Here is an 11,791-nt window from a genome sequence, read left to right on the forward strand (position 1 = left end):
CATATGGGAAATCACAGTGTTAGCCGGTCAGATTGGAGTTGCTCACCATTCTCCAACATCAAATTTTGATTATGTTCTCTTATTGTATTTTTCCTTCACTCTTGTACATTTGCCTGCGTCTTTAGCTTCTTGCTAAGCGTGGTGCCTTTTATTTATTTATATATTTATTTGCCTTTTCAAAAAAAAAGATATATCGTGACATTATTTTGTATCTTCGTGTGTTTACCACTGGCCAGCTATAGATATAGAAATAAAAAAAAACATTTTCTTTTATTTTTTGGTTGTTTTTTGTTCTCATTAATTCTCAAATATAGTTTTATTTAATTGATTATTTATTTAGTTAGTAATTATATTTTTAGTTTTAATTAAAGAATTTCAAATAATCTCAATAATTTATTTGTTTATGTATTTAATAGCAGTAACGATGCGCTTATATATTGTTTTTAAATTACGAGAATTCGTCGAATGACATTCCTTAGTATATTTAATTATGTTTATCTTTGGTGTTAAAGTAAATATCATATTTATATTTATATGATATTAGTGACAATCCAACCCGATAAAAAACTAGACGATTATTTCTATTATATTATTTAAATCAGACACATGCAAGTTTGACTCATGTATTTTGGCAGGGGCAAATGATATAAACACTGTTGTATTTTTGGTTAATTTGCAGCCGAAACCATTATATTTCATCAAAGTAATCCAAATTAAACAACCTTGAACTACTATTATATGTTGGTGTCAAAGTAATTTTTTTTTTCATAAAGTAGAAAAACAAATAAAGAAAAGGAAAGAGAAAAATAGGGTCATGGGCTCAAAATTATGTTCATAAAGTATAAAAACAACCCATATGACCCACTCCAAAAGAGTCCAATTTCACCATTATCCAATTCCATCGAGTAAAAAAGTTTTGTTTTTATTACTAGCTGATGTTTTTTCTTTATTCATACTCTTTATATGTATGAAGTATAAAGTATGAAGTATCAACAGATACGGAATAATATATCCTTTGATTCATTATATATACATAATTTATTCTACAACATACGTAGACAAGCACCTTAACCAAAAAAGTAGACACATCGAACCATGTTAGCAAATGTAGATGTGATAGCCACTAGAGACTAAAGTTTGCAATATATTCAATAGAAAAATTAGTACTACAAGCAACTTGTGCCATATTTTTCCCTCATCAACAATTAAACTGTTAATTAATCATTCTATTTTCCGTTAATTTTGTTAAATGTTTCATTAGTTGGTGGCATTGCAATCGACAGACTATGATCATGATCTTCATTTCCCAATTTTTTGATACTAATCGTCATGGGTATTTGTTGATTAACAGGTGGAATCTCATCAGGGTCAAATTTAGAATTTGAGTGACTTTCATCCTTGCTCTTGCCCCATATCACCAAGTATAGCCCAACAACGATCACTACTGCTCCAAGAACCCTACATAATCAACATTCACATGATCGTTAGTCCCATTTATATATGCATACAATCTGGTACATAAAGTTTGAGTTTATATATTTTTAGTTAATCAATCTATATAATTATACTTAAAATGTAATAATTCATGTTGTTTTAAATATTATGTTACACATTCAATTGATACCAATTAATCATTTATATTACAAAAAATCTTTTTGAATTTATTTATAAATTTAAATACCATTTAACAATTAGAAACACAATAACAAATAATTTATTAGATATAACTCTTTAATAATATAATTATAAAGCTATTGTAACAATAAATATAAGACAAATTTATAAAATACTAATGAATCTAAGAGTATTGTAAAAAATCTATATAAGTTAGGAAAAAAATATGTACATGGAATATTATTTTTAATGTAAAAATAGTATAATATGTTAGAGATGAATCACTCCTATATAAGGTGACGACATTTATAACCATATAATTATTAAATTATACCTTCCTAAATTCATCTGTTCAGACAAAACAATAGATCCCAAAATAGCGACGATGACCATGCTTAAAGGGTTAAAAGCAGTAACGAAAACCGGCCCTTTTTCCTTCATTACAATTCCCGAAAGATAGTAACCCAATCCTGAACAGATCACTCCCTGCATTTAAACATAAATATAAATATTCAGAAATTAATTAATTTTTCCACCATTTATTTAAAAAAAATATATTCCTCTTAATTTTCTTACACCATAAACTATAGTCACAAGTCCAGCATCCCATTGTAATCTCCATGCCGCATTATTCCCCCTTTCAGCAATTATAGTCACAATACTCCCTTGCAATGTCCCCGCTGCACAAATTAGAGCCGTGAGAGAGAGTTCTGCAGGGTATGACTTCAACGTAAGTGCCTGTAAAACAACAATTAATTAGCAATAATCTACTACTTTGTTATAATTAAAAGTGTTGTAGATTCTTTAGTAATAATAAAAAAATAAAAATAAAAATCCTACCTGGACAATGTAAAAGCAGCTCCATGACAAACAACCTGCGATGATCATCATGGATCCTTTGATATTGTCTCCGGCACTTACAGGGGGGGTTGATTGTTGATTGTGTGCGGTGGTTGAGCCCTTGCTCCATGGCAGACCAATTGTGGGTCCCACAACCACCGTCATTATCATCGCTCCTCCCACTGTCACTAATGTCCCGACTATCTTCCCCATGCTATGTACTTTCTTGATATTCACCTTCTCAAGCCTGCGAATTAAATACAACATGTAACTATACAATGTATGTGTCCACATTTGGCGAAAGTAAAAGTAGTTGTGGTACATTAAGAGAACAAGTCGAGTGAGTTTTATGACTATGAATGAGTTCAAGGCTTTGGTGTCATACACTCATGATGTCCTAATCAGATATGCTTTACATATTTCATTCTTTAGTTCGTAATTTGATTTAGCATGTAGAAAAGTGTGTGGTAACACGATCGGAGAGATTATTTTTACTTTGTTTTTCTTTAAGATTGGTTATGTTGTTTTGGAGCTTTCCATGTATTTCTCTATTATTTTTTATTAGAAAGGTTGTTGGAATCTTTGAGACCATTTTTTAAACAACATAATATGCTTAGACCGATAAAAACATTACCTGCATATCCAAGCCATGATAAACGTCATGGCGGGGATTATATTGCACATGGCTATTGCAAAAGTTGCAGTTGTATATTGCATCCCTGCATAGTATAAGTTCTGATCGATAACTGGCCTATAAGAAAAAAAAAACATGAAAACCACTTAGAAATTAACATAATTTAAATAGATGATTATGGTTAAAAAGAATCAGAAACGTACTCTAAGAGGCCTAGCAACATTATCTTGATGAAGATTGAAAACGTCAGTTTTGGCCTCCCTTTCCTGCAATTACCACAGTATCAGATACATATGTGTATATATAGATACATAGAGAAAGAAAGTTAGAGAGAGAGAGAGAGAGAGAGAGAGAGAGAGAGAGAGAGAGAGAGAAAGGACCTTTCGAAGAAGAGAGCAAAAGGAGCAATAACAAGGGTGGCAACAAGGTTTCGATAAACTGCAAAAGTGTAATGATTCATTCCATGATTAAGAGCAGCTTTGGCGATTATAACCAAACCCGCATTCCCAAATTGCAAAAAGATGACAGCTAAATATGGCTTTAGATCTTGTAGCATCATGTTGTTTTTGATAATTTTAAACTGTGTGTTTGTTTGTGTTTGTTGGTGAGATGAAGTAGAGGGAATTGTGGTTTATATATAGCATTGCAATAGGTCTTATGATTTGCATGTCATAAGAAAGAGAAGTAATCCACTTCTTTTGCACAAATTTCAGGACTCCACTCTCATTAATGGAATCAAGGATGGAAACCCATTTGATTACTTTATTTTTCTCAAAAGCTAGAGCACTTATGCAAACAGTAAAGGGGTAATCAATCAAACTGATCTTTTCATAAAGAGGGATGATATCATCTTGTTTTTATCTTCTCAAGTTATATTTGCAACCTTACTCTTCCTTCTTTTTTTCAATAAAAGAATATATTTTAGTCACATTAATAATCCTTTTATTAGGTCCTGTTAGTCAGAAAAATTAGTTTCTAATTGATAAGCTAGCTTATGAATTAATATGGTAAAAATAGTTGATAATTAGTTACTTTGTAAATATAAAATGACATAGATATTCATTTAGATATATAACTAAAAACTAGCATTAGATATAGAGCTGTTCATTATTTGGATAAAACCAAATTATAAAATTGAACAATTTGGATTAAACTATTTGGTTCGCATATTCGGATTTTTGGCTTAGTTTTTTACAAAACTGAATTCTTATTTTGGATTTCGGATTGACTTTGGTTTATAAAATAAAAACCGAATAGTCCAAAAAAATGAATAACAATTTATTATTTATTTATTTTTAATATATATCTATAATTTATTTTTTCAAACAGATTAAAAAAGTTTCGCCTAATAAAAAACTTTAATATGTATATTCTCTTAGAAGTTTTTATCTATAAAATATTAAACGATAGTATATATTTTTTAGTAGTTGTTTATAAATTTTAAACCACAACTTAATAATTTGTTTTTGTTTCTTCTATAAAGTTGACTAATTCACTTGATTGGATGGGATCGACCCGATCCATCCAAACGAACACCCCTAATTAGATATAACTAAGAACATATTTAAAATATTTTTGAAAAATCTACATATATTTCTTAAACACTATTTCAAAATAACTTATAAAAAGTTAGCTTATAAATTAATTTATACGCTATAATAAGTTATTTTTATGGTTTTACCAAACACCGAATTACAATAAATTAACATATTTTTACCAAACATGACCTAAATACAAAGGGATACAAGGACTTTTGTTGTTCTAAACCCAATAAACATTGGTGTATAATATACAAGAGTATTTGAATTCTACAAAGTTTAATAAACTCTATGTCATCATTTCCGTTTGCATACTATTTTATCATTTTTTTCTATAATATATTTAAATATTTTACTTTACTAAATTCAATGAAACATACTTTTAAAAAAAAATCATTTATTTGTTAATCATTTTATAACGAAAATGGTATGTTTTGCATTAAAGAGTTTTTTTTAATGACCATTGAATTTTATATCCGTTGAACCTTAACATCCTATTATGATTGAAGTTAATCTATTGAATATCATTTAAGTATTCAACTTTATTCAATAGTTTCATTAAATTATACATTATGTATACTCTAAGTATCTATGGGAAACATAAAAGTATATGTATTTGAAAGGGTCTTAGATTTTAGCCCTGAAATTTGGATATTTTTGCATAATTCAAGCTAAGATGGTGCAAAAAGACTTCCTTTTCCTACTCTTCCAAGTTTTAGCCAGGAGTCTTTGTTCATTAGAATTGGTTCACCTTCTCTTTCAAGCTACAATATAAGTTGGGTTTTGTCGTTTTAACACCCTAAGCCTAATAAAATAATATCCGAATTAATTTAAAAATCATGACGTCACTATATGCTTGTTTTAACAATAAAGAGGTGAAAAAATAAAATACATAAATTATGTATCAGACAATATATTATGTTCATTTCAATTAGTTCGAGATAAATAAGTTGATTTTTTTTTTTTTTGTAATAAAATGATAAATAATTATTGTATATCTACAATTCAGATCAAATTACTCCGATAGAGGTAACATTTGGAGACAAAACCAATATCATTATTGTTACAAAAATCCCAATCATTATTTTCTTTTCCGATAAACGACATTGTCTTTGTTATTGAATGTCCTGTCCATTCCTCCTTTTTCTCTTTTTCGACGTCATTGTTTAAAAAATGTTTACTACCATTGCTACTTATCTACATGCTTGCGTATGTGATTATTATGGTCGTGCAAAGCTATTGAAAAGAAAATCTAACTACACTCCCTAAATTATGTCCATGTTGCAAAATAAGACCTCCAAATTTTGTAAAATGTTGATTAAACTTCCCAAAGGATAACTATCCGATTAAACATAACCACTACAAAATAAAACTTTGTTTTAGGCAGTGGCGCAGACTATGTAAAGCCCGGGGGTCTTGGACCACTACTACGTTTCAGCCTCGTAGTGTATTTTTTTTTTCCCTTCCTATTAGGTGTAATGCATTGGAAATATAAGTGTCATCGGTGCCACCACTATTCAAATGTTCTACGTTCACCACTGGGTTCTAGACAAGTTGGTTATGATACTTTGTTCTAAATCCAAATACCTAGGTTCAAGTTTTCTAAATGAGACTCCATAGCTCAAAGTGGCCCAGGGTGGTATTTTTTGGGGCTTTGCCAAGAAATAGATCCGGGTTCCAATCATGACCTACAATGTGCGGGGTCCTACCACCCACACATAGTTGCAGTCATGCTCCTTTTTAGTGGTAATAAAAACCGGTTTTGAAATTAAACTGTTTTTGACATCGAACCGATTTGAGTTTGAAACTAATCTGGCGGTTTAGGATATGGAAGGTCGAAACTAATTAAATCTAGTACTTCTTTAATTTGGTTTTCACCCTACATGTATTATCTCGGACACCTGATAGACAATTTTCTAAAAATCAAAAGTAGAAAAATGTCGTTTTGAAACTTTAAACATTTCTGAATGGTCAAAAAACATCTTCCGTCATGACAATGTTATGAGGTTTGCTTACTAATTGATAGCTTATTTTATTTCCTTATTTTTATTAGTTTATTTTAGATTTTTAGATCTTTTTATCATTATTGCATTGTATTTTATTTATTTTTCTTTAGTATGGATCGTACCGGGTGTTTTTTATGTTGCATGAGGAATTTTGCAGGGTTTTGGAGCTTATCGTGATTGTGGATTAGAGTGAAGACGGACTTGTGGGCTCTCGAGGCGCTATTGGGCTTGGCGGATCCACCAAAGAAGATTTGGGCTTAAAAAGATAAAGGCTTGGATGAAGTGGGCTTGTGAAGATGGATCATGGATAATTAATTTTGGGTTTGGAGCATCCACATTTGAAGCTAAAAGATGATTCGTTGATTTGAATCACATGGATATGGAGGGGACCAAAGGAATCTTTGGTAGTGGAAGGGTGGAGTGGTGGAATGAAGGACCAATAGCATTACAGCAACATTTGCACGGGTGGAATTTTCGTCGCGCGGGTACCCGCGCAACTGCCCAGTTTGGGCATTTTGGTCATTTGGCTTGCCATTACCTTGGGGAATCAGACCTAGCAGCCATAACTTCGATTTTACACTATTGGAGACCTGCAAGAGGCGATTTTGGAGCTAGAAACCCATTTCTCTTCATCTTTCCAAGATTTTTGGTAGTTTCTTTATGCAATTAGACTTTTGTGATTGCTGTTCTATTGCCATGAGTGGCTAAACTCTTTATATTGGTTAACTTTGGTTAAAACCTTTGAATGTTTGTGGGTTTTTGAAAGATTCATGCTAGATTATCAATTATCTTATGTTTATGGTTCTAGATCATATTTCTTATGCTTGTTTAATGCTTTGATCATGAGCTTGGCACTTGAATGAGCTATTGTTAGTTTATTTCTCTGGTTTTGCATTGAATCATTGAATTAACTTAGAACAAGGGCTTTATGATGGTAAAAATCATCTCTAGTTTATGAATCATAGCTCCTTTATGGATGTGTAAGCATTGACATCCTCTAGGAATTGGGGATTCCTTATTTCTTAAGGCTAATTAACTTCTTGGGTTTAATTGCTTCAATTAAACCCTTGATCTTGATTAAGAAGGTGTGTTGTAGGCTTCCCCAACCTCCATACTACCTAAGATGAATCTTGGCATATCATGCTTCATGATTGCTATAACCAATTTGGGATGAATGATAAGCTTCATGTTGGATCCTAATGATAAGCACACAAATGTTCATTGTGTTGAATTGCCTTGGTTAGCCAATTGTTCCCAACATTTGAGCATCTCACTATCTTGCTTAATTGCAAGTTTTTAGTTATTCAAGAATTTTAGTTTTAAAGCAATCATAAGACCCCCCCCCCTTTTAGTTTAATTGTAGTTAGTTAGTTTATTTACAATAGTTCTTTTAGATTGCATTGGTGATTAAATACAACCATTTCCCCGAGGATCGATACCCATTTTTACCATTATATTACGTTTTATTTGCAAACAAAGGGTGTAATTTGCTTGGTGGACTTGACATCCCATCAAGTTTTGGCGCCGTTGCCGGGGAAATTGGTTATTGTTATTTGATTGTTTATGCCTAGGTCGACAAGAACCGGTGAACTACTCTACAATCCGGAAATTGAAAAAGAAGCAAAAAGGTTGAAAAAGTTAGCCAAACAAGCAAAGCAACAACAACTAGTTCAAGCTTCTTCCTCTTCTCCACTAATCAACATATAAGACCAAGTTCACACTTCAAGTGATACCGACACCGAGCCGAGTTCTCCAATTGTTGGTCATTCCCTTGAAGACATTCCGTTTGAAAACTACATAGCCATGAATCACACTCCACCTCACAATCCCAACCAAAACCCAAACAATCAAGATGCCAATACCCCACCCCAACAACCAAGACAACAACAACAACAAGAACCTCTCATTGATATGCCACCTTGGAATCAAGCCCCTCCTCAAAACCAACCCAATTATCAACAACCACAAAACCAACAATTCCACCAAAACAACCAACCTCAAACAAATGCTTTTCAATTACAACAACAAGTACATTACCCAAATCAACCCAATTACCAACACCCTCCAATGTACCAAAACCCGATGTACCCACCACAACAACCTTCCTACAACCAATACCCTAATTACCAACCTTATCCACCACCAATCTACAATCCCCAACAATACCCATACCCACCTTACCAATAACCACCCAATTACTTGCAACATGTAACGCCCCGTTCTAAGAGTAATTATTCATGGATCCCCGAGATCAAGAGTAAGGGCGTTTCGGTCTTTTATGGGTGCCACAAGTGTGGCAAGGTGCACGAGGGTAGTTGTCGTTCTTCTTCGGGGTGCCACAGGTGTGGCAAGGAGGGCCACACAGCCAGAGATTGCAGGCAGTCGACTCCATCTGCAGGAGCCCAACTTTGTTATCATTATGATCAGGTGGGCCATATGAAGGCCCAGTGTCCTCTGCTGGCTGCCAGGTCAGTGCAGGCCCCAGCGCCATCCACGTTAAGACTTACTGACGGGAGTCAGGGTCGGGCAGAGCCTCCGATGGCTCCAGGGCGTGCTTATCAGCTTGTGACCGAGGCGATCAGGTCTGAGCCAGAGGTGTCAGCCGATATGTTTTTCTGCTTTAACTTGTTTATGTATGATTGAGTTGTTGTTTCCTGCATGAGATATAAAGTGCTGTATGTGTTAGAGAAGAGTTAGTATTGAGAGTTGTTAGAGAGATAGTATCCGTTGTGGAATTCGTGAGAAAGGAAGGTTATGGTTCGGGGATTCGGGAACTTTCAGCAGGAACCTAGGTTCCTTGAAGTTCGGTGTATTAGTGGGGTTCGATTGAGCAGCTTGTTAACTTCTCTGCCAGTGGATAGGGGTTAGTGCCCTAAGTGGGGGAGAATTGGAAATTCTCGGATGAGCCGCTGGTTGTAGAAGGTTGTCTGATGCAGTTTGAATGTTGGTTATTGGGATGGTGCGATGAGGCGGTTCAGTCATAGTAAGGGCTTTGCGAGTGTCGAGGATCTTTGAACCAGAGGTTGGATGATGCGTAGGCATGTTTTTAGTCTCCTTGGAAGAGGAGGGGGATAGTGTCTCCAGATTGGAGGTTTGGACAAAGGAAGGCGAGATAGCAGGTTAGCAGACTCGGGAGCAGTCTGGATCGATGATGAGGACTGTACAGTCGTAGGTCAAGGACCTAGAGATCGTGTTAGGGAAGTATGAGTGGGTTATACTCAAGTGTGACGAACCGGAGAGTTCGAGGGGAACGCAAGGACAAGGTCCTTGGTTCCGAGTATGGTTTTGGGTTTGAGTTATGTATGTGGAGGTATTCCAATCTGGGGTATTCCATCATGAGGATGACCGGACCCTATGATTGATTGGACCTGATGTGTTTGGTATTCCAACCCGAGTGTTGAGTGGGCCAAACATGAGTAGGATGCAAGGGTATTCCATCCTAGGGAGGAGCGGACCCGTCGTAGGCATGCTTGGTATTCCAACCGGAGGCTGATTGGGCCAGGTGTGAGTGTTGGTTTTTGGTAAGGGTATTGATGTATGTACGTTTGGGTAGTCGGAGTTGACAATTGGCGATTTCGAGGGCGAAATCATATTTAAGTGGGGGAGAATTGTAACGCCCCGTTCTAAGAGTAATTATTCATGGATCCCCGAGATCAAGAGTAAGGGCGTTTCGGTCTTTTATGGGCAATGGGATTTATTCGAGAAGGTTTCGGACCGGGTGTGTTGTTAGAAGCGTAGGGCTTCTCGCCACCTTTTCGTGGATATAAAGTCCGTCGGAAACGGACTTAGAATGAAGGAGTTATAACATTTTGAAGTTGTTGTCATTTATGGTCCCTTAATGGAAAACGTTGTCGAAAAGGGGCATGCATGCTTTTGGACACGCGTGGCTACGCCCAGCGTAGCGGGTCTTTGGATCGCGGAGGTGTGAGGCGTACGCCCAGCATACACAAAAGTTCATTAAACCCTAATTTGACGCAAAAGTTCATTAAACCCTAATTTGGGTTGAGCCACTTAAAAATAGAACATAATGGCTTCAACCCTAGCCCCCATATCAGCCTCCCTAACCTCAGAAGAAACCCTAGAACGTTCCAACCTCCATTTTTAGAGATCTTGGCCTTGAAAAGCTCATCTTGGTGGTTTTTAGCTTGGAAGAGAAAGGAAGAAGATTGGGAAGGGGGAACCTTGGAAGCTAGAGCTTATAGATCTGGGACAAGTGTTTCATTTCGGACCTCTTCAAGGTAAAAAGCTTTGAGCTTGATGAATAATCTCTTAGATCTCTCTTGGTACAATTTTATGGACTTTTTGGTCCCAAGAATGGACCTTTTTGGAGCAACTTCGATTTTGAGCTTGGGGTTGCCACCCTCAGAGCTAAAAGTGTCCCACAAGTAATAAAGTTGCAATCTTGATGGTCCTAATGAGTTCATGCATGAGATTTAGCCCTTGTTATGGAAGTATGTTGTCACCTTATGAATTTGGGCTTATTTGGTGGGTTGCAAGTCACCAAGTTAGTGACTTTATGGGTTAAGACATGGAAAAGGACCAGGATCTGTAATGGTAGCTTGTAGATCTGAGTATTAAGCACTTATTGGGAAAAGGTCTTATCAGAGGTATTACGCTGAGCGTACGTACAGGTACGCCCAGCGTACTCACCATTCTGCCTGTACGCTTAGCGTACATGGGGGTATGCCCCGCGTACTCTGTCTGTATGGATCATGAGTTTTTGGGCCGTGGTTTGGGGCATGTTTGGGTATTTGGGCCTTAGTGGGCCATCAGAAATCATAGTATATGGGCCAAGGAATATATTCTGGGCGTAGGGTGAGGCCCATTAAGGGATTGGGCCCAATATAGCAAATTGGGCCATTAGTGGGTCACTAGTAGGCTTGAGAAGCTTACCTAGTGTTGGACCTTTCATATTATGGTGTTGGGCCTTAGTCATGAACCAGATTGGGTTAAGGGTAAAATGGTCAATTTACCCTTAGAAGGATATTGTTTTGGGCTAAGTGTTATTATGGCATTGATAGTTCGGGGAGCTAGAGGAGCAGCAGTGCGGGGATTGTCAGATAGCAGCCAGAAGGGTACCAGCAGTGTTTCAGCAGTTCAAGGTGAGTTTTCCTCACTGTACTCAAGGGTCTAAGGCACCAAGGCCGGCCCTTTGAATT

The 11,791-nt window shown here is 35.8% G+C and overlaps 1 protein-coding gene across 1 annotated transcript; it reads right to left on the reverse strand.

The window, feature by feature from the left end:
• Positions 1-997: 997 nt before the first annotated feature.
• Positions 998-3,760, reverse strand: LOC145132847 (WAT1-related protein At2g39510-like). Its single transcript, XM_079067786.1, has 7 exons — positions 3,469-3,760; positions 3,292-3,354; positions 3,089-3,205; positions 2,455-2,701; positions 2,191-2,352; positions 1,949-2,100; positions 998-1,458 (listed from the first exon to the last, which is right to left on the reverse strand). The coding sequence occupies exons 1-7, from the start codon at positions 3,645-3,647 to the stop codon at positions 1,227-1,229; spliced, it is 1,152 nt and encodes a 383-aa protein (XP_078923912.1). The 5' UTR covers positions 3,648-3,760; the 3' UTR covers positions 998-1,226.
• Between the last annotated feature and the right edge of the window lie 8,031 nt (positions 3,761-11,791).

The sequence above is a fragment of the Lactuca virosa genome, chromosome 8 (assembly GCF_052849685.1).
Source record: "Lactuca virosa cultivar CGN04683 chromosome 8, Lactuca_virosa_CGN04683_v6, whole genome shotgun sequence".
Lineage (NCBI taxonomy): Eukaryota > Viridiplantae > Streptophyta > Magnoliopsida > Asterales > Asteraceae > Lactuca > Lactuca virosa.

Excerpts from the sequence above, each read along its gene's own strand:
- LOC145132847 (XM_079067786.1), bottom strand. The coding sequence starts at position 3,647 with ATGATGCTACAAGATCTAAAGCCATATTTAGCTGTCATCTTTTTGCAA. Across the intron at positions 3,355-3,468 it reads TTTGCTCTCTTCTTCGAAAG|GAAAGGGAGGCCAAAACTGA; the intron begins GTCCTTTCTCTC and ends TGGTAATTGCAG. Across the intron at positions 2,353-2,454 it reads GCTGCTTTTACATTGTCCAG|GCACTTACGTTGAAGTCATA; the intron begins GTAGGATTTTTA and ends GTTGTTTTACAG.